Source organism: Calidris pugnax, unplaced genomic scaffold, assembly GCF_001431845.1.
Source record: "Calidris pugnax isolate Ruff unplaced genomic scaffold, ASM143184v1 scaffold273, whole genome shotgun sequence".
NCBI classification, from domain to species: domain Eukaryota; kingdom Metazoa; phylum Chordata; class Aves; order Charadriiformes; family Scolopacidae; genus Calidris; species Calidris pugnax.
The window spans coordinates 9,458,761-9,486,645 of NW_015094508.1; the positions used below are offsets into that span (position 1 = coordinate 9,458,761).

At 36.0% G+C, this 27,885-nt stretch overlaps 1 protein-coding gene across 4 annotated transcripts in view; it reads left to right on the forward strand.

Annotated features, from left to right (window-relative positions):
- Nucleotides 1–27,885, forward strand: part of PDE4D (phosphodiesterase 4D) — a 623,750-nt gene that overhangs the window by 435,130 nt on the left and 160,735 nt on the right. Inside the window, exon 1 of one of the 4 annotated variants that reach the window (XM_014964974.1) lies at nucleotides 5,733–6,004. The exons of the other annotated variants lie outside the window; for them this stretch is intronic. Within the exon in view, the coding sequence (XP_014820460.1) occupies nucleotides 5,916–6,004 (89 nt within the window). The 5' untranslated portion in view covers nucleotides 5,733–5,915. Of the gene's footprint in view, nucleotides 1–5,732; nucleotides 6,005–27,885 lie in introns of those variants that run through there. 4 annotated transcript variants of the gene reach the window in all.

The following is a 27,885-nucleotide window of genomic DNA, read 5'->3' on the forward strand; positions in this document are numbered from 1 at the left end:
TTAGTCTGAAGAAGAGGAGGCTGAGGGGAGACCTTATCGCACTCTATAACTACCTGAAGGGAGGGTGTAGAGAGGCGGGGATCGGTCTTGTCTCCCAGGTCACAGGAGATAGGACAAGGGGAAATGGCCTCAAGTTGCACCAGGGGAGGTTTAGTTTGGATATTAGGAAACATTTCTTCATGGAAAGGGTTATCAAGCATTGGAATAGGCTGCCCATGGAAGTGGTTGAGGCACAATCCCTGAAGGCGTTCAAAAGACGGGTTGACATGGTCCTCAGGAATATGGTTTAGTGATTTTTATTTCTTATTTTGCATTTATTTTTTTTGTCAGAGTTAGGTTGATGGTTGGACCAAGGATAACATCTGCCCTGCACAAGCTGCAGGAATTGCCCATGAATTCAGAGAAAAAACTTGGTCAGTAAAAACTCTTTGTGCAAACTCCATAGAAATCTTGACTGGACACATTCCAATAGCCTTAACGTTCCTGGCTGGTCTGGTACCTTCCTTCTCTTCATGATTAAATGAATTTATTTCTGAGCTCAGGTTCCTCTCAATTTAAATCTGATATTCCCTTCTTAATACTGTCACCTTTAGTAGCTAGTGTCTGTATGCATGTTTAATGAAAGAGCTATCTGGTTAGGCCAGTACACTTCTGGCATCTCACTTCTTGCTCTCTGATATTAGTACTTTAATCTCTAGGAAAGAATTTCACACTTTTTTTTTTTTTTTTTAATCTTACATCCATTTAGTTCTCCATGTGATTTGCTTCTAGCCCAGACACGTTCATTTTGCTTTCTGAGCAAGAGCTGGCTGCTTTATTGTATGGCTTAGTAGCAGTGACCAGAGCACCAAACTTTCTCTCACTTTAAATTAGTCACCACTATTTAGCATTGATTTTCACACAACAGATGTGTGAGAGGCCACAAATAGTTCATGACTGATGAGACAAAACCCTTCATATGAGCATATCACGTCAGATTATATTATAATCTGTAAAGCTAACACTGGCAAAAAAATTACATTACTGTAAAGTTACTGAAAGATCAAAACTCTGGTATTTTCTATCTGTTTTCTATTTTTTTTTTTATGTTTCCTATTTAGAGAATCAATGTGTGAATGAGTGTATCCTCGTGCATGCATGTTTACATGTCTGTCTTCTAAATAATTTTTAACCCTGTATGATTACCACAAATTTAATGGTTTTATAAGAATCTGGGAGATAAATAAACTGTTGAAAGTTCAAAATTATAGCAGAATATATATGTAAAACACCCTAGGGCTGCTCCTTTGACAGAAGGACTGCAGGCTATGCAGCCTTAATGCTGTATGTACTATGTACTTTATTAATCACCAAAAAATTCTTACAGGAGAGCATTCTTGTGACTGCTTCAACACAGCAATAGTATCAGTACCACAAACCACTTCAGAAACTGTTGTTTAAGGGAAGGTGTCTTACAGAAATATTCACATTTAGCCACCTATAAGGCAGCCAGATTTTTTTTACAGGAACAACAGCTGTAGAATTAAGCATTAAAGCCAACAAGGGATGATAAGTAGTAATAATCAGAAAGAATTTGCAGTGGAAAGAGATAATAGTGCTGGGTAGAATCTTATTTAAGCTTAGCAAAATATAGTCAGAACATGCAATTTGCTTGATACTTAGTCCCCAGTGAAATAGTTTGTGATGCTTGTTTTTTTTCATTGGAGATATTAATAGGACCAAGCTGGTATAATAAATAATATATCAGACTTTCTGACCTGTTAAAATAGATCACAGTGATGGAAAAAATGAAAGACTGAAGAAATTGTACTTGCCTTTTGAGAGGTTGAAAGTTCAGACTTTCAGTGTATTACTCTAAGTCAGAATTAAACAGGATGTTTTCTGCTGGGGTGATGATTCTTTTTCAGGTGGAAAAGAAATACTTCAAAGTCAGAACACTTCTTTCAGAAAAAAATACCCGTGTTGTAGAGGTACAACATTCTGAACAGGAATAATATAAAAATGCAAGTTAGAAAAGGTTTTACAAAAATAAACTTCAAGTTATTTAACAGCTAAATGAAATGTGGAAAATAATTTTATTTCATTCTCATGTGTTCTTAGTCTTCCAGAATAAGCTTTTATTGAAGTAGCTCTATATGAAACTCTAAACACTATCATGCTACTAGGGAAAATTAAAATGAAAGTTTATCCTATATCCAAAGGCTTTACTCCTGCTTATTGTTTTGTCAGTTGTCATTCATTTTTGTCTTGTTGATGGCAAGAAGCGGGGCAAAAGCTGGAAAAATATCTTGTCTGTAATAAAATATACACAAATATTATTAAATAGTTTAGATTTCAGATTGTGCAAGCCATCTCTTTGAAATAATGAGTAAGTATTTGATTTTAGCTACATAATATTCAGTGTCATTTTGTTTGGAGATATCCAATAAATCATCAGACAATGTTTGAAAACAAGAGGAATAACTCTGGGAGAAGCATCAGTAAAATACTGTATATTGATGGAAACCATTCGGTCTGCTGTCATGACCCTAGTTTGAACTCTTTCAGAGCTTCCAGTTGTTGATAAATAAGCATTTTTTTAACAACAAAGTTTATATATTGCTATTGTTGGAATAGGAACTGTAACATCCTTTTTCTCAAAGTCTAACACTGCATACCATAGGCCAACACGCAGGGCAGAGGCTTTGAGAAGGCTGCACAACTGCAGGAGCCACGAAGGGGGCACGCAGGAAAGCCCCATTGCTTTCCACAGCTTGCAAAGTAATAACCTCAATTGTTTTTGCTGTTTCCTACATCTACCACTACTTCATCTGTCAAAATGGGAAGCAGTGGCCCTGTCTGCTTCCCTGTGTTGCTCCAGCAGCGATGGGTTGCAGCCTCTGTGCCCCCCATACGCAATGCTCAGGACAGCACATCTCAAATGCAGCTGATGAGGCTGACCTAGGAGTTTGGCACAGGTTGTTCCTGACTGACAAGATCAAGGTGTGGGGCAAAAGCTACTGTTAGGAGCCGTAGTGTCCAAGCTCCAGGCCATACGTTTGTCACACGCTCTGTTGAACAGCACGGTCTGTCACGCATCCCCGTGCTGTAGTGGGTTCCCAACCTATGACCCAACACATGGAGCTGGGTTAGAGTAAAGGAGAGATCTCTGAGAAAGCATCACCACCACTGGCAAGCCTCCTGGCCTCTGTCCCCTTTAGGCTGTAGTTTTTCGTGTTTTGGATACACTGAGAGGAATCTGAGGATAAAACCTCGCCCTTTGAGTTCTAGAATGCATCAGGACACAGCTGGGAAAGTGAACCAAGTCTGTAAAGGTGTTTAGGCTTATCACCAGACCTGCTTATTGCTAAGAGCTTTTGCATTTACATGACCTCAGCTGGCTAAAAAAAGATTCTAATTTCACATAAGTTTGTGTTTTTCGTTATTAATTTAATTTTCACATTTCTACTTATGAATTTTTTTTTTTTTTTGCTATTAATTTATATGAACCTTTTCTAAAAGAAATAGCAGTAGCTTACATATCTGGGAGTGCAGTAAAAGAAATGTTTCCTCAGTAATTCACTCTTCATAGATCCTGTAAACCTGAAGCCATCAACAGTGACATACTACAGCGGTGCCACTGACCAGCTAGGATTTTAAGGTTGATACCCTAATATCTGTCAAAAACGTCGAGCAAAATTTGTAGTCACAAAGCTGCACTATAAATGTTTATTATGGTATGCATTTCTATAAAAGGTTTGGATTACCACTGAGTGCAATGATTGATTTTGCCTCTTTTATATAAAACTAGATAGTTGTTTACTCAGGCTATTGAGTTGTTTTTTTCCACAGAACAAATATCAACTTAATGTCAAATCATTTTATTCTCTGAGTTCTTTGAGTGGTTCTAGAAGTGTTGTTTTCTTTTTGTCTGAAAGAAAAGAAAAAAGGCAAGAGCCTAGAAACTTCTATGTAAAAGTCAAGGTGTATTACGGAGTTATTTGCTCCTTCATTTCCTTGAATTTCCTTAAACACTGTGATTTGTTTTGATACAGTGATCTACTTCATGCCACTATGTAGTGACAATAAGTGTTTTTGATATTAAGGTATAAATTTAGTCGTTAGTAATCTTGTAAGAAGCTTATTTCTATGACCTTATTGTGGTTGGCTGCATTAGCAGGTTTAGTGCAATAGCGAAAGAAGGGCACTAAGGAGGAGGAACAAGAACTCATAATAAGCATGTTTGACTTAATTTTCTTTATTAAAAAAAATAAAATATTGCTGCTGTGTTAATGTGTTGTAAAAAATCCTTTGTAGAAATAGAATGTGAAAAGGAAATGTACCTGGCAATAAAAATTTTGGCAACACTCATGTCCAGTATTATCAATCAGGTATGAATCCTATATATTCAAAACTTCTTTCATGGTATGAAGAGATGTATTGTTAGTTGGCCCTCTAGTGTACTTATCATTGTAACAGAAGAAAAGTGATTCCTCCAAAGAGCAACATATACCCAGTTATAATATATTTATCATTTTTCTGAAGAGTATAGCTTCTCATTGTATCCTTAACCATGAAAATAGTAAATTTCATGAGATTATTGATTGATAGACATAATTTATCCCTGGGAATTTATTTTTCTAACTCTTTGACCTTTTCCAATAGAACTCTGAGTAATCCTAAATTTTCATTTTAAGCTTACTCTGGGCAAATACTCGATTTCTGATCCATCACCTTTCTTATGAATAAAATTACCTGGGTTAGATTTCTTTCAAAGATCACTTGAATTAGAGAATCCTCTGCTTACCAGCACTGGGAGATCATAGCCACGTTCAGAATGGGGAGAGGAAATACTAGTGGCCTTGCTGGCATGACCTGAGTTGGTGTCAGAATTGAATTGTAGGGTGTTGTTTGCCCTCAGCACTATTAGTGCTCAGCTGAAACAATTGTATGCAAGAGTTGGGGCTTGAATTAAAAATAAAAAAAAAATAAAATAAAAAAACCACAACAACCCAATCCCAAACTAGAAAAACAAACAACAAAAAGGCAATGGACCTGAATGACCCCAGCTAGAAGGGAACTGAGTTCAGTTCTCAAAGTCACTGGTGGTAATTCAGTACAGGGAGTGATGTCTTTGAGAAAAGCTGCCAAGAGGCCTGAAAATTATCTACCAGTCTGAGATGTACTTTCTTAGAGTGGCTGATCTCTCGTAGATGATTAAGCCCTTTCAGAAAAGCTACTTAATGTTATAAATTGATTCTCTTTAGACACTGTGGGGAAGAAAGACACACTTGAAGAGAGTTAAGAATTAAACATGGAAACAATTGAGGGCTTTGCAAGCATGGTTTCAATAGCAGTTTTACTCCCTGGTTACGAGATCCTTACTGTGCTGTGGGGGAACAAATTGGGGGACATAGCGCATTTTGGGTTGGGGTTCTTTTCAGGGATTTGGGGGTTTTTTCTGCGTGCTACTTAGTGTCTGATGCCAGCCGAAACAGACTGTTCCAATATAATCCATATTAAATGTACTTTCAACTGACTGTTAAGAGTTTGAACGCCTTTGTCTGGGCAGCAGTGAATAATCAGAGCATTGGCTATTTCTGGTCTGCCTTAGTCCTACAGTTCTGTGCTCTTTAGTGGTTGCTATAACTATCCAAGGGTTTACCATAAGAGTTCTCACTTGAGTAATGCGATAAGAGCCCTGAATATAGGAAACGTTCATGCAAAGGGCAAGTCTCATGCAGCAGGAAATCCCAGTTATCCCTTCTAGCCTGTGCTCTCAACCAGCCACATCACTGCCAAAGCATACCATAGGAAAAGGACATTCCCTTACAAAGTTACAAGTGCTTCATAACTAGTGCGGGGCACCTCCAGCACAACTGCCCTCCTTCCCTGAGGGATATATTTTTTAGAAGATTTTAGAATTAACTTTACTAATGGCCTTTCTTTGGGATCCTTTTGGAGCCTATATCCCTCGTCCATCTCCAAGAAATAAGATGAGATTTCGCTTTTTGAAGTCCTACAGGTATATCTTCTAATGGTTTGTGGTGTAATTGACAGTGATAATAGTTGCAACTGTGACTCTTTATTATTATTCTATGGGATTATAGATTATAAAAATTTGGAAATGTATTAATTGTGACTCTTATGAGCTTATAAAGGCTTTGCTGAACATGTATATCATCAGGAAAATAGGAAGTGTTTCTTTGTGATTAGAAAATATACTGAATAAGTGACCGTGGAAGTTTATGAAATTGTACTTTTCAAGCAAATAATAATTTTGAATCTTTTTTGCACTTCTAAGTATGGGAAAAATTAGATTAATATTTATGTCACTGTTCATGTAAAAATACTAATTCTAAATGTTACCAGTACTTATTGTAAGTAAACATCTTTAGTTATAAATATGACACACTGATACAACATACCAAATCTAAATTCATATTTATAGTCGAGGGGCTTTTGCACAACCAGAAAGGCGTATTTGTTAAATATTTTTGTGTTCAATGTTTTAAGAGTAAGTATAACCACTGAGGAAAACAGACAGATTCTATTTTTTCCTTAGCTGTTATTTAAAAATAACAATAGCAAAGTATGCTTTCCATTCTTTATCATGCTACGTTTTACTATTGAACCAATGCTTGTTTTCCAACTTCCTTACTTTATCTATAATAGATGCAATATAAATTTTCCAGTATATAATGCTTAAGATCCTCCTCTTTGCATGTAATACATTGAAGAGCTTACAACATATCATCTTAATAATAACTTTTGAATATTAATTGATGCTCATGTATACAATATCAAATGCCCTAGAAGCTAAATGTTTTATGCAGGAGTATCAATAGCAATGACTTTCAGTGTGAATACTGTAAAAAAAAAAACCTAAAACCTGGCTAGGTACAGTCCAACTTCTGTCAGCGTTTTCTTTTGCGGAAGCTGCTATTCATACAGAGGGAGCTGTTTTTATGACAAAAAATAATAATAACCAATAAAGGGATTTGGATTGGGAATAAAAAAAAATATTTATAATAGTTTCTAAAAGTTCAAAAATAGATCATATCATTCAATTAATATTCTCTTAAGGCAATCTTCTTATCATGGATTTTTTTGCTTAAAAAAAAGCCACTCGTGTTTCTTTTACAAACTTATCATTTCAGAAGGAATAAAAAAAATATTTCAAGTAGCATATTAATACAGAGTCTGATTACTTTGATGATTAACTTATGTAAATATAGCACATTGTCTAATTTTTCAATCTAGGAAGTGAAAATATTCTTAAAAGCTGTTAATAAAAATAAAGAGCAAAGTACTCTTGTCTGAAGTGCAGAAGCGTGAATGAATTTTGTCTTATAGGGAAAGTGTTACACGTTTGTTTTTTAGGAGCTTTAAAGAATTAGCATGAGGTTAAAGATAATTTAATTAAAACTGAGCTGTAGTTGAATTATTGAACGTGAGCTATATTTGTTGTTACTATTGAATTTAACCATAAGTTTTGACTGAGAAGAGGCTTAAAAATCCTTCATATACATATTGCGATGTCACTGCCATGGGTCCATTCACACTGTAGGTTATATTTAGAAATCTACTACAAAATTTTACAGTACCCAGTCCCTATGTAATTTAATAATCTTGTTTATGTCAACTGACAGTTCTGCTCACGTCACTCAACTATCTGATATCAAGGGGCTTTGGTTTCTAAAACTAAATACCTGATAGTACCATCCAGGCTTTCCATGATGAACATTGTTTTGCAAAACATGTTGTTCTACTTCATAATCTTAATTTAAATTGTGAAGTTGTCCATGATTTAAAAATTTATTTTGCTGTATTTCAGACAAAAATGTAGCATTTCTTCTGTGGGATACTCAGAATCTATTGATTAAATGGGCCATTATGTTTTAATTTACGTATTTCATTTTTGGGAGATTCTGAGATACAAGTAAGCACCTCGTAAGCAAGTGGTGATTTGAGTTTCTTTGCAGGAGTTTGTATTTTTCAGAATACAAATTCTTCTTGGTGGAAGAGCCAGGCTAATGCAAGTTTTTCCAGAGCAGGAAAAAATGTGCCTTGAGACAATGCAATTCTTCTAGGAAGAGCTGGAATGCAGTGCAATTACTTAGAGCTCCTCTTCCTCTGCCCTTCTCATCAAATAAATCATAACTTATGATTTATTTGTACTGACCAAAAACAGGAAAGCAGACCAAAAAAACTGGCAGAGATTCATTTATGATTCACTGTACACCAAAAGGGCAAGTATTCACAGCATTAGTTATAAACCTAAGGCCAGGAGTGGGTACTTCACAGATAAGGAAACTCAGGAGGCCACCACACCATTTCACATTTTAAGTATAGTTTTGCAGGCTGGAGAAGATGGAGGGTTGTTTAGTTTTGTAAGAATGTGCTTATCCTCTATCTGGCAGATGAACATTCTTCTAGTCCAATACAAACAAAATATTTGTAAATCTTTATTATATTTCCAGAACTCACAGACAAGCTCATCTCTTTTCTTTTTTTTTCTTTTCTTTTTTTTTTTTTCCTCTTTCTTTTTAAAGCCTTGAGTCTCTCTAAACTGAAGCACACCTCATTTCCTGAAATGCAGACAGGAATCATGTTTTCCGCTGCATTTAGCTTTGCTCAGAAAATACCACTAGATGTGACTGTAAAAACTGAGTCCTATTAGTAGTTTAGAGCCTCCCAAGACCTCTGAAGAATGGATGGAGACAGAAGCCTTCTTCATGACCTCTAAATCCTATCATGCATGGACGAAGAAGAACTAAAGCACCTATCAAAATTTCCTGCGCATAATTGAGATGTATGAATAAGAACAAGTTATATGACACTCAATCTTGCTAGATGCTAAACACTCACACCTCCCACAGACTTAATGACAGATCCTAAGGACCACTTAGAAGATTCCTCAGAGGCAGCAGTATCTGCCCTGATTGTCTGGCTGGTCATTAAGTATTTTTTCGCAATGAAGGATTTGTGAATAACTCAGAGTGAAAATCTGCTGAGGAAAACCTTTTTGTGGAGACAATTTTGTAGAGATTGTAAGCTCCAAAATAAAATTGGTTTTATGGAGAAATTATACCGGTAATAGTATGCATTAAATTGAATAATCAAAGAATTAATAAGATTGTTAAATTATTGTAGTCAACCACATCTTCGTGTGGTTAGCTGTGAAGATACACTTCCTGAGACTGTAATCATGAAGCATATATTCATATGGAAAAGAAAGAAAGGTTCTTTGTTGTTTTATGTGAGCTTCTTTTGTTCCTTCCTCTGCCTTCTTTCTGTTTTTCTTCTTTGGCTGCCATCTGGCATATTTCCCTGGACTAGAGGAATGGTCATGTGGCTGAAGCTACTGCCAACACCACTTCTGCAGCCAGCGGCTTGTGGCATTTGTACGTAAGGAGGCAAATTCCCTCCTGCCAGAAAATTGTACTCCAAGCCACTAAACTCTCGGGAGCTGGGCTGGAAAGTGGAATCTGTCTTTCAAAAAGCAGTTTTCAGGAATCCCTTCTCTAAGGGGATTTCTTAATTATGTCAAAGCTTTCCTAGTGAGTAGAGTGTAACATTCTTACTTTTTTGTTATTATAAGCCTTTTAATGAAAACAGAAAACAGATTAAAGTTTATTATTTTATTTATTAGGGATCAGAGTCCCAGCACAGTTGAACTACTTTGGAACTTTTTGACTAGCCATTCAACATGGTCTAGGAAATAAAATATTTGAATGCATAAGCATGGACTTTTCTAGTGAACATGATGAGTCACACAGTTGATTTCATATTCAGCCAAGAAATTCTGTAATTCAGAGTATGCCATGTCACAGTTAAAATGATGTTTTGAGCCTCACTCAGACTTATTTTAGACAAATCTGCATGCCAAAATATCATCATACCCAATTCAGACATTTGGTTGTGTTAATTTGAAATTTTGGGGAAAGTGACAAATTAGCAAGGCATATTGCTAGTCAGGTTAAGTAGAAGTAGGAAAGCCGGTGCAAGTGAATCATACTTGACTCTTGGTGTTGCTGCAGACTAACGTCCTTGACAAAACTGGCCAGAGAGTCCTGATCATGACTAAATATAAAGAGTCTCTACACCATTTCCTAAGACCTCAGAAAGTCAAGTCCCAGTCCCTAGGCCCCCAACAGCAGGGGAAAAAAACCAAAACCAACAACTGAAAACCAAAACAGAAGACAAGTAATGTGTTCAAATTTTCAGCTTTTGCTTAAGTTTCTCAGACAGTTGATCCTCGCACAGATAGGTTGAGTGAGTCTGTCACGGTGGGGCAACTTGAGTCTATCAGTGTTTCTTATTGCTGCTTTGTACTAGCATTACCTGAGTGCTAATTCTGTGGAATTCTGTTGTTCCTGTACTGCCTTGGAGGTGATGTAGGTAGTGTAAAATAAACAGAAAAACGAAGTACACCTACAGATATTTTATATACAACTTATTTCCAATTTATACTTAAGCAAGTTCAACAGCCTAAGCCAGAACCTGCATAAATAATGGTCAGGAAATGTTCTTTTATACACAGTGAAGTAAATTACCATGATTAGTGTTGCTATGATTTACAATAAATAAATATCTGGACTTTGCTGTTTGTAGCTGAAACAATCCCCACACGAAGCTGGCCTTCCAGATTAGGCTGGAGCAGGCATTAACATCCCTTGGGATGCAGAAAAACGTTGCGCTAACCATAAACACTAGGAAATACTCAGTTTGATTCACAAATTTTAGACATCCGTGAGTGTTAATATCAGGACTATCTGACTTGCAATTCCCTGATGTATAACAAACTCTAGGGGCACTATAAATAGATCTATCATTCAATCTGATACTGAATACATCAGGAACAAGCTGACGCTAGTTCAGCATGTACCATGTCAAAATGTTGTAATTAATTTCCAGATACTGCATTAACAAGAAGAACAGTGGTATGGGGGTAACTGACTGATGGTTTTTTTATGCCATTGTAGAATAGGGTTTATGTCCATTGTGGATCTAAATAGATATTTTGTGGATGTTGCAAAAGAAATTGAAAAACTGGAATTTTTTATTGGAACTAGTAAATACAATTTATTTTTGAGCCCCAGAAACCACTAATATCTACAGGTCATTTTGTGTTTCAGTTGTCTCTATGAAAGCCATATGTTGGCATTAATTGAAAATTTCTGCAGTATACTAAAAGGTAGTTTAAGGCTCTAATGCATCTTTCTTCATGAGGCAAGAAAAAGAGAGACTAGAAGGGTCTAGCACATACACCGTTCTGGTGTTGTCAGCTATAGGGGCATTGAGATATATCAGCTCAGGAGTAGTCCATGCCAGCTAATCCAGCTCCTGGTCTGTGACAGCAGCTGACAGCAAACATTTTAGAGAGAACAGTAACAAACTTGGTGGTTACAGTATAATCTTCCTTAAGAAATATTATCCTCAACATCTTCAGTAGCTCCCTATGTACGAGTACTCCAGAACTCTACTTACTGTGTGTATTGCTTACTCTAACAAGTCTGGGTATTTTATTTATTCATATCAAATTTTGACAATTTTTGAATTTAAAAGTTGCTGAATTTTTGCCTAAAGCATTATCTTTTGCCACTCACTTCTGCAGGTGAACTCACTGCAATGTGCAGGAGTTTCTTCCTTCTGTTGTCATCTGTTGCCTTGGAGCGTTTTAAGTAGTATTGTGCCTGTACATTGCTAAAGGGCTAGTTGTTGTTCTATGTAGTTGTTTACCCCTCTTGCTTATGAATTTTCTAACTTACCTATATTTTCAGTGCCTCTTTTCACATGGAAAATTTTTGTGTCCATATAATTCATGTTGCAGATCTCTTAACCCCTCCTCCTATTGCAATGATCCTTCTAATGCAATGTGCCTAGAACGAAACACCAGAACTTCTGATGAGGACACATGGCTAGATGAATGATAATATTCCTATTGTCATGGAAATACAATTTTAATAATGTTTCATTACAACATTTCCATTATTAACCTCTGATGTAGTTTAATAGATTTGGTGATTAACTAATTTTGAATCATGAGCAATAACCTCCTATTCTGGTAAATACCTGGTAGCATCTGTACTGGCCAGACTAGATATTCTGTGTTTTAAACCCTGTTGAAATAGTCTCACTTCCATTGCTATGTATGTTTTCTTTTGTTCCATGTCTGCCTGTTGTTCCTCTGAGAGAAGTTTACAAGGACACAGTATTGAGTGAAGGCAACAGGGATCATTGCAGGAAGTAGAATTTCAATCTCACTGGAAATTTTGTATTTCTAAAAGAAAAAAAAATCCCTCATGATGAGTAGCCAGTTTTACACAATTTTCTTTGGGAAGAGCTTTACATTTTTTTTAAATAATGAAATATAAAATGTGATTTAGATTTTTCACAGCCTCTCTTCTTCAGGATTCCTGACTTGGTAGGACGTCAGAAAGTCCTTCAGGCAAGCTGCCAGCATCCGGGCAACCGCTGAAATTGGGGGTCTTAGCAGTAGGAAGAGACAGATGCTTCCCAACAACATAGTCATACAGTTGGTTATTCTATTCATGTGTGTTATATATGCAGTATGCACTCACACATGTATTCGTGTGTCTGTAGATATCCTACACAAACTTAGCAAACTCACAAAAGTTAAGCAGGAAGAAGCTGCATACAGAGCACTTTACTGCTTTTTCACATGAGCTCGGCTTTCCTGTATTTATTTTACCTTTGCAACATTTCCAGTCAATACTCAGCTCTTTAGTGGCTTAGCGTACACAGGCTTTAGGACAAATTCCTGTTGAAGTTGTAAAAGCAAAATGACACAGCAGAACAAACAACAGCAAAGCCTAAGAAAATCCATTTTCTTTCTCAAGCAGGATCAAATAAACTCCTGATAACTAGCTGGAGTTATTTAGCTGCTGAAGACTAAAATGGAAGAAAGTAAACTAGCTAAATGAGGTATAATTTTCTCGAGATGGAGAATGGGAGGCCTCATATTTTCTTGGTTTTAACAGACATAGGTGAAGCAAAAAGTCAAATATTTTAAAAAAAATAAATATGCAGTAACTCTAGCTCAAGCTATGTATGTATTACTCTAATATGCCTATGAGTTATCCTGTGAATCCAACTTAATCTGCAGTTTCTGGGAAGTGAAGCATGTCAGATATTTCAGTGTCCTCCTGACAATTCATCTGGAGGTACCTTTCCCTTCCCCATTGTCTTTCCAGACCTGATCGTGCACCTGAAACCCTTGCTACAAGCCTGCTATGGAAGTACTAGCACCAAACAAAAGCACTTGGGCAGGATGACCCTCTTTAATGACTTTCTTTGCAGTTGCTTTGTTAGGAATTATATTTGGCCCTCGTCAGATCTGCTGTGAGAAGCCTCTGACCTGCAGATAAAAGACAGAGAGTTCACGCTCCAAGGGAAAGTTTGCCAGTTTCTTAAATAGTGAATACCCTGCTTCTGTATATGACCATTTTAGGTGTAGAGAGCACGAGGAGGATGGATGGATGGAATGCGTGCCTAGGAACCAGTACATCTTGGTTGGTTGTTTTGTGGGGTTTGTGGTTGTTTTTTTTTCAAATTAGAAACATTCCAGTCTCTTCTCTTCAATTGAAAGTTCTCTTTTCCATCTGATAAACTGAAATGTGGCAATACATGGAACTCAGAATTGCCAGATAATATATATTGCAGACGGAGCAGAAGCTGTTCTGACAGCTCTTGTGTAATGCAGAAGCATCCTGTAGCAATACGCAAATGAAGCAGTCTTTTACCTTAATTCATATGACACTAGTAGATGTGGATATTTTCTTATGTTTACCTGGCTTTCCTAAGTGTATGAAACAAGTTTCAGCTTCTAGGTAACCATCCAGTTACGTAATTTTTCCTTGCTTTTTGCTCCTCTTACTCCTAAAATAAAAAGAAAACGGAAAAGAATACGGTCATGCGAACATTAAATGGGAAAAGCAGAGAAGTCAGCTGTTTTAAGCAATAAAGTTCATCTGGTTTATATCATGCTTTGGAAGCCAAGCCAAATGTTTCAACATCATTTGTGCTCCATTGAACCAGGTCCTGAACACTGAGAAAACTGATAATTTGAAAACTGGGGTACGTCTGTAAAACAGTAGAAGTAGAATCCATTAAATGTTAGAAGGGGAAGTTAAGTTTCTTTTTAATATCATGCAAGGAAAACACTCCATGAATTTGCAGTGAGATATTTGAAGTGATGGATTCCTGAACAGGAGTGTTATTGGCACCTGAGAATCAGGAAGAAGTTTACATTACACTAACAAGTGTGGCTACCATGTCAGCCTTCTGAAACAAAATACTGATTTTTGCAGATATTTTTCATGTAGTTTCTTAACCTTAAGCCCAGCTTCCAGATGGTTCCCTCAATGAGGGAATAATGCAGTCTTAATAAGCATGTAAGTTATAAACTGTATTTGTTCCATGTTTCCTCTTGGCCACAAGTCTCTGTTTAGGCTCTCTCCCACATGACACGGTACAGAGTATTCTGGAGCATGGCATATTTTGAGGCTTATCCAAATTTGGCAAAAAAATACATGTAGTTATGTTTTCTGATAAACCCTTCTTGGGATCATAGAAAATAGAAGTAATTCTAGCCAGAGTGATTTTACAGTGCAAATACAGTCACATTTTAATGCCAAAATAATACTTATTGTTTATAGATAAGAATATTAATGATATAACACAGATGGTGTACTAATTTATACTTGGGGCCAATAGCAAAATCACAGAATCACAGTGTGGTATGGGGTTGGAAGGGACCTCTGGAGATCATCTAGTCCAACTCCCCTGCCAAAGCAGGTCCACCTAGAGCAGGTTGCACAGGAACGTGTCCAGATGGGTTTTGAATGTCTCCAGAGAAGGAGACTCTACCACCTCCCTGGGCAGCCTATTCCAGTGCTCTGCCACCCTCAAACTAAAGAAGTTCTTCCTCATGTTTAGGTGGAACTTCTTATATTCAAGTTTGTGCCCATTTCCTCTTGTTCTATCCCTGGGCACCACTGAAAAAAGACCGGCCCATCCTCTTGACACCCTCCCTTTGAGTATTTATAAGCATTGATCAGATCCCCCCTCAGTCTTCTCTTCTCTAGACTAAAAAGACCCAAGTCCCTCAGCCTCTCCTCATAAGAGAGATGCTCCAAACTCTTAATCATCCTTATAGCCTTCTATACCCTCTCCGGCAGTTCCCTGTCCTTCTTGAACTGGGGAGTCCAGAACTGGGCACAGTACTCCAAATGGGGCAATGTAGTGTGATCTCATTAAAAATCTGTTTCAAGATGCAGGCAAAATTTCAACTTCACATGCAGAGAACAGATACTTTTGTGATCCACCAAGGGCTAAAGTTTTGCTGTCACAGTTCTTCCTTCTTGCCTATCCCTGCTAGGATATCATAAAAAGCTATAAATTTTTAATTATGCTGTGCATACTTTTCAGTCGGGACTCCTAAATGCACAAAATATTAGCCTGAAAAGCCATATGAAATTTAAATTTATATACTCCAGGTATTGTCTGTTAAACACATAATCATACCATGATACGATTTTCTTATCTATGCTGAATGTCTAAAACTGCATGCTTCTGTAAAATGTTGATGTGAAAGCTCTTTTTGAGGTAGCTTGATGCTATCAGAAAGTGCTAGCCAGGCTGGTTTTCATAAGTACCATGTGAGGGCCCATTTTACTATGAATAAAACAGCTCAGGAATTCTTCCAGCTGGTGAATTGGGACTAGCTGGAAAAGGCTTGTGTCCATAATGCTAACCTCTCTTGTTCCCTAGAGCAGAATGCCAGGGGACAAAATACTCATCTGGAGAGGGCCTTGATCCATCATTTGGGTGGACCATGGTAGCCTCCAAACCAATAAGGTTTTACTCCCTCTCTGCTGCATTAAAATGAACTGATCACAGTTTTCCACTGGACTATGTTATATTCTGCTTGATTTTATTACAGTACTGTCAACTCCAACTGTTTTTACTTATGCCTTGGAGAATGAGAAGACTTCATTTTAAAAGTACTCTTTTTTAAATTTTTTTTTTTCATTTTTTCATCCTTTAGTGGTTAAATCTAAAAGAGTTTCCCAAAACCAGAAAAGCCAGGAGCTTTCTAAAGACACAGTTTGGGATTTTCACCTAATAGCTGGACTCTAGGAGCTTTAAGGAAAATAGCTTAGTCTGTGAGACGGGATATGACATTTCAGAGATTGGCCAGGCAGGATAATGTGATTCCAACAGTCACACCCTTAAAAGTTTATTTATTGAAAATTCTATTTTTCATGGCACATAGGATGGAAGTGTGACCCAGATGGCTCCTCACGGTGCCCTACTCTTTCTTTTGGAGTTCAAAGTAGAAAGTTGTTATGTGTTAGTATAAGGGATTCACCCAGGCTGCGATTAGCAAGCAAAACTCACCACCTTTTCTTCCCTGATACTGTTCCAAGTTGTAGATTTCTCAGCTGGATAATGGGACTGGTATAAGATGTAAAGACAGCAGCAGACAATCTTGGAAAAGCTGTGCTCTCCTCTGAGAGAGATGTGCTAAATTTGTGCTCTCTTCACCCTTTCAAAGAAACAGTTGATCTTTGACCAAGAAGATATTTCATAAATTGGACCATTCAGTTTGAATTAATTTGTCTTTTTGATTCTAGTTTATAATAGCTAATATAAGTTTAAATAAAGGAGGATAAAAAGCAGTCAGAGAATGTCAGTGAAAATTATTTATTACAGTTCAGAACTGTATGGCGGAGCTGCCAACTTTGCCAACTTCTTAACTATGATAAAAAGAAATAAATGGATGATATTAGCAATTTATTCTAAATACTATCTCACAACACTTCTAAATGATTTAGATTACATTTCTTTTTGTTGCAATATATTTTTTTGATCCTGGAACATTTAATTCACTGTTAAATGTCATACACTCTGTTACTATAAAAGGATAAAACTGCTTCCAAGTACACACTGCCTCAGTAAGACATGAGCTTGTTCATGCCAGCTCTTTGGGTTTACAGACAAAGACACTTCCCTCAAAATAGCAGCTTTAGGAGTTATGGTAATAATGTAAAGCAATGTAAAGCTGTTTGTGGTAACAATGTAAAGCATTCTTAGGCATCAGCATTTGAAGTCCTACAGCTCTTCTTCTGACTTCGGTGCAGGATCATTGTTTTTGCATTTGTAATGGGTAGGTTAGGAAAGTGAAGTATGAGTGTACTGTTAGAAAGACGATAGGGCTCTACATACTTAAGGAAAGGGATTTTTTTCTGCAATAAATTTTACATCTGTAGTTGAGAAACATTTTTATATTCAATATTTTCATATTTAACCTAAATAATTGTTTTTCATTGTAGATGTTATCTATTCTTATTCCTTAATTGAAGTAATTGCAGAATTTCTGCCATGCTTTTGCAATTTATTTCTGGCTAACAAATTGTCTGCTTTAGTTACCTTCTTTCTGTTTGTTGTGTCACTAGGTATATGTAATAGCACTACGATTTGATTTACTGTTAGTAGAGTAGCACTTTGTTCATAGCACATTTATGGAAAAATCTTCTCTTTTCATACTTGGCAGGAAGATAAAGAAAATGTTGTCCTTATTTTGTGTATTTCTAACAATCTAGTGATTTTCTAAGCTTTGTCAGTATCTCTCTAAGATAAAATTAAAAATATTCTGATATTATTTTTCATCTACAAATGTTGAGTTGCACAGCAACATCTTAATATGTGTGGACTGAGACCAACAAATTAAGAAATGCGTAACTGCAGAAAATTCAGAGGAGTCACAGAATTAACTTTTCCAGCTGTAATACCCAGCTTTGATTTGGATACATGACAGAAAAATATGAGGCAAAGAGTGGAAATGAAAGAAAGAGCTGTTAGGGGGAGAAAAGCTTTCAGGTGACGGAGGTGGTGCACTACAGTGGTGTATGACCTACTGCTTAAGCAGTCATTACCAAGAGCTGCGTCATACTGCTGCAGCTCAATTCCTTTATTTCTACCTTTTGCAGGGCTGAAATTGTTCCCAAGCTCCCTAGAGCATTGTGATCTGTAATATCTGCCTTTAGCAAAACAAGATTTGCGGCTCCTTAGGAACAGCAGTTCCTGGAGGTGACAGTCTGCCCCACTGAGTTACCTTCGTGGATACACCTTATTGAGTTCAAGAGATCAAGATAGACATTCTCCTTCCCTGAATATAAATTAACCTCTTAGAACTAATTATATAATAAATAACCAATAATTTCTGTAATAGCCAGGCATAGGTCAGAGCCATCCCAAGTTGCCCATTAAAAGCAACACCTTGATTAGGGTCATTTAACAGCTTCGTTAGAGTTTTTCAATGAAATATTTTTTAAAAACCCCAGCTGTTTTGTAGACAAATACAACAGGTCTTGCCATGCAGAAAGTTCCTCTTCTGGACCTCAGACTGCATTCGTAAATTTTTTACATCATTGTTTATCAGCTCGATATATCTCACAGCCACTGTAATTGCAGAAGTATTTATTTCATTTATTTTTCAAAGCCACACTAATGAATTTAATATCAAGACAACATTTTGTTTGTGGTTCTTGTTGACAGATTTTCAGAACATATGAATTACATGTTAATGCCTTCATCAATTAATTTTAATCAAAAATATGGCAAAAAATTAAAGGTTTTCTAAGAAGACCTTTTTAATGAAAGAAATACCATTTATGAAATGCTACTGGAAACTTAATTTACAAACATAGCTGCCTTACTGTCCAGGTCACCAGAGCGGCCTGCAAGTGCTGACATTTGCTGGAAGATCAGCTCATAGGACCAAAAAAGCATTCCTTCTCCACATGCCCTTCGGTCTGTGCACTTTAAAGCAGTAGGCACTTTAAAGCAGTGCTACTTGAGCTACTCCCCCTTTGAGCCACTGCAAAGTGATCTAGTCAACACTGTAAAATTTTGGTTATGTAAAATATTGCCTTGAAACCTTGCATTTCACTTTTAGTCCTTCTGAGATGTTACACAAAGTTAGTTTTTGCTGGTGAGGAGGTCAAGAGGTTTTGTTGCTATTGCTTTCCAGTTTCAGTTCAAATGCAAAACTTGTACTCAATTTTCCCTCCCCCAAAAAGAAAAATTCTGGAGGCCTAGTTAAACTAGACAATGCAGTGCAACTGTAGGAAACTTTTCAATGTTGAACATTTTTGATCCTACTATACAGAAGGCAAGTACATTTTGCTTGTAATGTGGTATGCACTGAAGTTTATGCACAGTTTCCTGGAGTGCACTGCAATTACTGTCCAGTGTGTTAGACAGACTGAAGTACACAGAAAAGATTTCTGTAATTAGCTCTTTGACATTTGTTAGATTTGGTTCAAATCTTGCATGTTTTGTGAGAAAGTAGTAACAAATTATAAAATAGTGCTCAGAAAAAAAAAATAATATGCAGAGGTAGTTCAGCTTCTTGCTAATTATACCAGCAAATTTATAGGGAAAAATACTTTTCCATATATATGTGAGGCCATGTATAAATGAACTGAACTGAACGTGTCTTGTTGAGATGACTGTCAGGAAAGTGTCACGCTATAATAAATAATGAGGATTGATTAAAACCAAGGAAAATACCTGGACTGTGAGAGGCTTTGAGAATCATTTAGCATGAAATTAATTTGGATAACATGGGAGTATGGAGATCTTCATATTTCTAGCTTTTATATGTTGGGAGAGAAAAGATAGGCCCCTGAGATGTGAAGCGAGTATCCAGTTATTCATCCAAATACAAACCTGGTTAATTAAGCTGAAAATGCTTTGACTCATTCTTCATTATTTATTTTAATTTATGTTGGTGATAGTTGTCATATTTTTAAATAAAAACATAGGGCAATATTTGCTATGTGAGGCTTCTATCTTATTCTTCCTGCAAAAAAAGTATCACCATGTATTATTGGTGGTGCTTTTTTCTCTACTGATGTAAATAACCACTTCGTTTACTGGGGGATTTTTTGTGCTTTATTTTTTCACATAGCATAGAGATGAATTTATAATGCAACCTGAGACAGAAAAATGTTATTAGCAGTCATCAACTTCAATTTATAAGTCAGTTGCAACAAAGTAAAAGTCAGTGTGTGTGTATCTAAAATTCATCTTGTAAACTAAATATATTGAGCAGTTAAATATCACTCTGTGTACTTAATAGGTGTGTCTGCTGTAGTAGGGCTTATTTCTTTAGGAATAATGGCCCATCAGCTGAGCTTCAGAAAGATCCCAGACTGATTTAAGATATGGATTAGAAAATCAACAATAGGAGCAAAACTGAGATCTAAAATCTAAATTGAAGAAAAGCAAGTAAAGTATTATTGGATCATGTTCTGTAATGTCTTACTTTTAAATGCTGGCATATTATTTTTTTTGTGGAGGGAGTAGTAGTAGTATTTATATATAAAAAGTGTCATGTTTTCTACTTTAGGGAAAACAGACTGCTTTTTTGAGTATTGTACCTACCAAGGGGAGAGCAGCACATTCTGTTGTTCTGCTGTAGCTGCTTCAGCTTATCAAAAAGGCTTATGTTAAGAAAGCTGAAGTGGGATAACTTTGAATGTGGTGCTCTTGAGCATATTCAGATTTAAACCACAGACTCACATCTACACCACAGATTAGAATTACTGAAATTCTATCAGTTCCATCTATCTGTGGATAAATCCCTCCAGGAGAGGAAGACTTAAGTTATTAATTTTGTTTAAAATACTATATATTGCAAGAGATAAAAGATCAAATAAGTTACATATTCAAACTAAAACTAGACCAAACCCAGGATACGTAGAGGATGAAAGGATGACTGTATTGTATGAGAGGCCTTAAGGTTGTTTAGAAAAGTGATTTAAGTATTCTGACGTTTGGTGGCTTTTTTTCATTAAGATTTCAGCTGCTGATAAGAGTTGAGGAGAACTTTGTGTCAGGGAAATAACTCATGTTTTTCTAAAGTTCCAATGCATTTTTTTCTTTTCTCTAATGCTCCATTAGCCCCTTCTCCATCTTAGTATACTGAGCTGAAGGAGGCCTATTCTAAATGGCGTTATCAGAAAACAAACAAAAACCTAATAGGATTTGACCAAGCTATAACAGGAAAATTCTTAGGCCCACAAGCAGAGTTTTAATGCTTTCTTATATTAAGAAGGCCAACATATCTCCGAAGCCACCACAATTGATATCTTTCACAAGAGAGATATCAAAATCCATATATCCTACATCTGCTCCTCATTAGTGTAATACGCTTTGTCCCATGCACTGGATGTCATCATAGCAACTGTGTGAGTCAGAACACACAAGTTCTGCAACCTAGAATCTTCCCACTGAAGCCATGGAGGAAGGTCAGAAGCAAAAGCAGGGATGTTGTGTCTCCTCCCTCAGTGTGACACACAAAGGACACCTAGCAATATCATCAAAAGGCAAGTCTGGGAATCAAAAGTTGTCATTTAAAAATTAATAGAATCTGCAGAGACATTGGGTTTTTCCAATATTAACTTTCCCCCATCCTGCCACTGGCCAAGTTCTACTGTATAGATGCTGCTTCTCTCTTTTTGCCCTCTGAGGATCTGCTATTTGTTTCCTTTCCAGCATCCCTTTCTTCTTCACAGGTACTGATTTTTTTTTTTTTTTTTTTTCTATTTTTTTTTTCTAGGTCTAATTAATGAACAGAATTAGATTAGACTAAGAACACATTTAATTCTAATTCATATTAGTTTTTTGTTTACTGCTTTGTAGATCTAGATGAAAGGATTGTGTATGCAAACTTTGTTCCTTTTTTCTAGTACTGTCAACTCACTTTCTGAAAGTCATCTTCATCTGTAAATCTGAGTTCTCTAGAAAAGTCTTGCATTGATTATGAACTTACAAAATTAACATGTTTAAACTCTGGGGTTTTTGGTACTACAGATTTTGTTGTCACTATCGACATTTTTGAAACCTTGGATTCAGATCCTGGAATAGTCTCAGATCTTGCCCAGTTTTGTTTCAAGAAAGAAAGCAATCCTTCTCTGACATACTTGTTTTTTTAGAAGTTAAGTGCAGACATTGTTTTTGCACAAATAGCTGCTGGAACACATTTTGGAAATACATGGTCATCCCTAACAAGGTTGTGAATGAGTAGATCTGAGAGTACCCTGTGCTCTTTCCTCCCTAGACCTCTGAGCCTCCAGTGGTGTGCAGCCTGGTACACGCCTGTGTCAGGCAAGGCAACCACAGATGTTATTGCTGGGACTGTGCAAGAGGGGGTCCTGTACTAGAAAAATATGCATATCCTCAGGCAAAAGGACATGATTCCTATATGAACTGCAAAGCTGAGGACTGCAATCATAATTTTAGTAGCTGTGGCTTTTAAACGGGTTTCTAATTTGCTTTAGTTAAATAAAGTCTTCTGGTTTCTAGGTTATTCTCCTTCTCCAGATAGCTTCTGGAAAATCATTAAAGACTAGAAAGATTCTTGAGTTTTTATTTTCCTTAAGTGCCTTTCTGAGGAAGAATATTGGGAGAATTAGTGATTGTTATAATCTCCTCCTATGAAGGCCTTTTCAGAAGAAAGATTTCTGCCCACAGCTTTCTCTAAAATGATGACTTCTTGAACCATCTGGCCACAGGTCATAAAGCAAGTAATCAGTAAGTAGGCTTGAGTGGGGAAACTGCTGTGCTAGAAGGAAAAACAGTGCAGATGGAAACCGTGTGTTAGGAGATGCACTCCAATGCACTGTTTGGAGGACTTTGTTTGGACAAAGATGAGTATAGTTTAAGCCATAGTTTTTCAACTGCAATCAGCCCGATATGTATTAGATTGAGAACTTTTTAGGCAAAATGTCCTGATAGCTCATCCTTATCTTTGCAAGAATGGGACCCTAGCTGAGAAATGTTTTACGTGTCAAGAGCATCTTTTCAGTTGTAAAAGGCAAAAGTGAATCATTTATTTGTGTTCTTCTTCAAAATAACAGAACACAGCCTAGAGAAACAAAAGGGAAAAAAAATCTCAGCCAGCTTTTCTCTTCTTAAATGTCACCTTATCTGTGTGTTAATTGGCTCGACATGACTTTGCAGGACTGAGATTATTTACATATATAGAAGTTGCTTAAACAGCAAAAATAAATTTCAACAGTTTATAACTTCATATTCTAGACACAGAAACATGGCTCCTGCTGTGATTTGCAAAACTGCCAGTGTATTTTGAATGTTTGTTCAAGTTAGATAATAGTAATGAAATATATGCCTGTGCGCATGGAACATTTTGAAAGATATTATTGCAGCCAACTTTTAATGTCAGCAGTAGTCTTTAACAATGTTTTCTATATCAAATATAAGTTTTCTGAATTGTTAAAATTGTATATGAATAACAAAGGAAACAACTTTACTATTGAAATACTTGTAGATCTAAACCTTTCTGAAATTGTCTCTAAAAGAATCAATTATTTTCATATAAACTTTCACATATTCTCAGAGAGGTTTCTTTTTTGTATTACTTTCATAGGTAATTTAAGGTGGGAATTAAAACAGAAGAGGAATTCAGAATGGTCTTTGCAACCCAGCATGTTTTATTTTGTAACCTTCCCTTGGATGTGTAACAGAAACCAAACAAACCACCTTTCAAAGTTACATGTAAAATGCTGACAGTAGAATGAAAATGCTGACTATAGTTTTTCTAGGTTTCATGCAAACACACTGAAATACAGCCCAGACGTTCAATAAAGCAACCAGTAGTGAGCACATTCTGTAATACATGCTGCTTAAATTAATTCTTTTCAAATAATAACTAACTGCTGCAGTTCAGATTTCTTTTTATTGTAAATGTCTATAAAATCATTACATATACCTTTCCAATACAGCATATTATAAATCTATATTGGCACGAGGACAATATAAGAAAGCAAACTGCTAAACACGATTTAATACTTGTACTCTAATTTTACACTGAATCTGTGACCAGCTTCAACACAGACTTAAAATACTTTAAAATTCATTTAGTCCTTGCATAACTGTTTTTTAATTTCTTGAATAGCCTCCAGTTTCAAAGATGTGTGAAACAGATTCAAGGTGTGGTGAAGGCCAGAGTTCAGCCAGCCTGATAAGATACACTTCCAAGGAGCTCTTGATTTTTGTGAGAAATATAAGGCAATAGTAGAAAGTCAACTTAAACAACTGTGTTTGGAGAAGAGATAGGCACCATAAAATGTAGACTATGTGACTGGATCTACTGAAGTAGCAAAGTTTCCACGACAACAGCAAGCCTAGGATTTTACTTAAGATTATACAGAACAGAAATTCAAGTTGTTGTTCCCTAGGCATTGTGAGACACGACCGTTCTCTGGCCATTCGAAGAGCATGTTTTGAGGAGTTTTGAGCAGTAAATTGAACAAGAAGGTTGAGGGGACATGAAATTTGATGGGATCTTCATGAAAAGCACAAAATTCTTGAGAAAGAAACAAAAAATTGGTGACTGAAGTAGTCTTTATTATCAGACTAAAGTCAACTATGTGACAAATATAGATACAGTGCAAATGAAAATGTCTTAGAGGAAATAGAATGGGATTTATGTAGAAAATATACAGAATATATAGAAAATTTCATACTAGAAGGGACCATATGTAAGGACATAAAAATTGAATTGGACTGTTGAACTAGTGAGCCAGAAAGATGTGGTAGGCTTTTTGCCTAGGAAGTGGTGAGAGCAGCCAAGTCCAGTGGGGAATAAAGGTCTGATCATATTTTGGACTCCAAACAGAATAATTTTTAGAAATATTGTCCAAGTGGAAGTAATGATACTCAGCTATAGCAAGGCTGGCTTGGACAAAATAATTGATCAAGCTGCAAATATTTTAGAATAGCATGAATAAGTGAGAGTGCTATCCATGTTACAGAAAAAACTATAAGATAATGCTTATCTAAAGCTCAGTTTTAACATTTTGCTTGTAAAGAATTTTAAGAAAATGGTATGAGAACCACAGCTAGGTAAAATAAGGTAAGAATTTAATACAGAAGGCTACATAATTGCTTCTCAACACAAACCTGGTTTTTAAAACTGTTTAAGAATACATTAAAGGTATTGGATAATAAATAAAATGTCAAAAAAAGAGGGCTACAGAATTAGCTTTGGAGAAGATGCAGGATAAAACTCAAAGAAAAAAACAGGATTTCAGTTGGGCAGCTGAATCGAAATATGAGAAGAGAGGGTGCTGAGTGTGAAAGAATTTTTAGAGTCAGGGAGTAGTTTCTGGCTTCAAAATCCATCAGAGCTCAAGGAGAATTAAAATAAGATTTGGCCAGGAGCAGGTCATTTGGAGCATTGATTGATATAAGAGCAAATTAAATAATGAAAATTTGTGACACTTAGACCAACGCAATTGTAGCTATTTAGAGAACAAAACTTATAATTAACATAATATCTTTTAAATTTTGTACTTTATAACTGAGACATAATTTATTTTATAGCAGGTAACAATCGTGAGCATTTAGCTCTTCTTATGAAGAATGTGTGAATCTAACCTTTCTAAAAAGCTATCGTGACAAAGATGTGTTTCTTGGAAAGGCATATTCCTCTAAAGGAAAATTTATTTAAAGGAAAAGTTACTTTCAATAAGTTCTTTGATTTATAAAAGAGAGGAGACGAAAATTTCATATTACTTCAAAGAAGTGACAATTTAGTATTTAGGTTTTATTATGTTTGAGAAAGTAAAACTTTAAAAAGATATCAACCTGAGAGGTACCTGGTTATCTGTATTCTTTTAGAGGTACTCCTTAATCAATTTGAACTTCTTTTTGTCGTCATTGAAAATTATCTGTACTATTATATCAGTAATGAACTTACAGACATGCAGTTACAGAAAGGGGATGAACAGGTAGAACTTAACATTGCAGTTGTACACTGATGATATTTTTTCTTTAACACATGGTGGTGTAAGTTTGAGGATCACCCTATATTTAAAAAAGAAACAAAACAAAACAAAACAAAAAACCAAACAAAACCCAAAAAACTAAGTCAAGAAAGAGAAAGACACGGTGCCTTTCTTCTCTTTTTTTAATTAAAGATTCTTTCTTCTGCATTTAACACAGCAGCAAACGTCTAGAAGGAAGTTAGCTGGATTGGATTCAATGATTAAAAATAGATAGCTTTACTTATCAACTACTGAAGGAGAGTATCAAGAAAAGAGAAAAGATAGATTTGCTCTATTAGAAGGCCATCATTAAAGTATGTGAAAGTAAAACATAGCTATGTATCAAGTAAAACTTTGATAGTTGCAGAATTGCTGTCCTACACATAAATATGCCTCTATGGAAACATATATAATATTCTGAGTGGTGACAAATTTTCAGGAATTTGATGACACACAAGGTATCTGTTTTAATCATAGAAGACAAAGACGAAAGATGCAAATTGCCCATGTCCAATGTGGCACTGAATTGGCAATACTGAAATACTTGCATCCAGTTTATGCAATTTATTTCTCCACAACAATATGAAGTTTTTGACTATTGTCAACTCTGGTGGTATTTAACAGTCAGTGAGGCTGTCTGTTTCTTTGATATTTATTCTGCAACATGCTTTTCTTATAACTGGTATGTTGTCTATTAAGGGAAAATTCAAACAGATGAAAAAGAAATAAAGAGTGCAGATATAACTAATAAATTAAACCTCAACTGGAGAGAAATGTAGAGTCAGTGAACATGAGAACACACTGTATCTCCTCTTCCAGACATCTGGGTATTCAGGAGAAATCAGTCTCAAATAATTTTTAAGTGGTAGGCATAGCTGACGTAATATATATATATTCCTTTTCATAAGTTTAGTTTTTCCTCGCTTGGGTGAAGAAGGGGTGAGAGGTCAGAGGTGTAGCTTTTTTGAACCATGATAGTTACCATGTTAGTTATTAATTAGGGAGGTGATGTCTTGACATTGTCTCCCACATGATCCAAATATGAAAAAAATTTTAAATTTATGTTTCTATAAAAGGAAAGTTTTTAAACCTATCTACATTCAGTTCAATTGCTACAAGCAAGAGACCGAAGAGAAAAAAAAAATCATGTTATAGAAGCTTATAGTTTTTAGCCTGGTACATAGGATTTATCAAGTACATCCTGAATCACCCAAAAAATCTAGGTTTCTAATTTAAAATAGGCAGGCAGTCATAGTCCGCAGAAAGATAGATAGACAGCTGTGAGGAGTAGTTCTCTCTGTCTTAAAATAGATGTCTGAATCATGGAAATAGACTAGCCCAGCAAGTACCCATCAGAGTTGTCTATAGCAGGAGCCTAGCTGACTAGTTTAAATAAGCAACCAAAACTTCCAACAGCTTAAGGCTAGTGGGAAAACTACTTTCTTAGTGTGCCTTGTTTAGCACTCAATGAATAATTCATGGCAGGTAATGTACTCTCAATTTAACCTTCATTTGTGCTCACAGAATGCTCTCCAGTAAGTTGCCACATTTTGAAACACATAGCTTTTTTTCTTTTAATTACAGTTGTGAGTTTTGACAATATTGTGTTAAAAATCAAGCAAATTTTGTAATTCTGAGTGTTCATAGAAATTGTTTGATTTTTTCTTTCTTCTTCCTGTACCAGCTAGATTAAGTCTTTGGAGTTTTCCAGACCTCAGAAACAAACAGAGATAAACAAGATTAGAGAATTTTAAACAAATTCAAATGGATTTTTGAAACACAGATGCCCTAGAGGTGTAGTTCCTCTTCAAGAAAGGTTTGGCAGCCTAATGAATTGTTTAGATTTACTTTTACTACCTCACATTTTTCTGAAGGACTTAGGAGTATGGATGATGTCATTCTACCAAACAAGAGTCTGGCATTCAGGTCATGGTCCCATAATTGTGGATGCCAAGTTTCCAATGGAGAACAGGGGGAAATCCACTCTCCTGTTTTGTAGAGGACTGTGATGTTACAC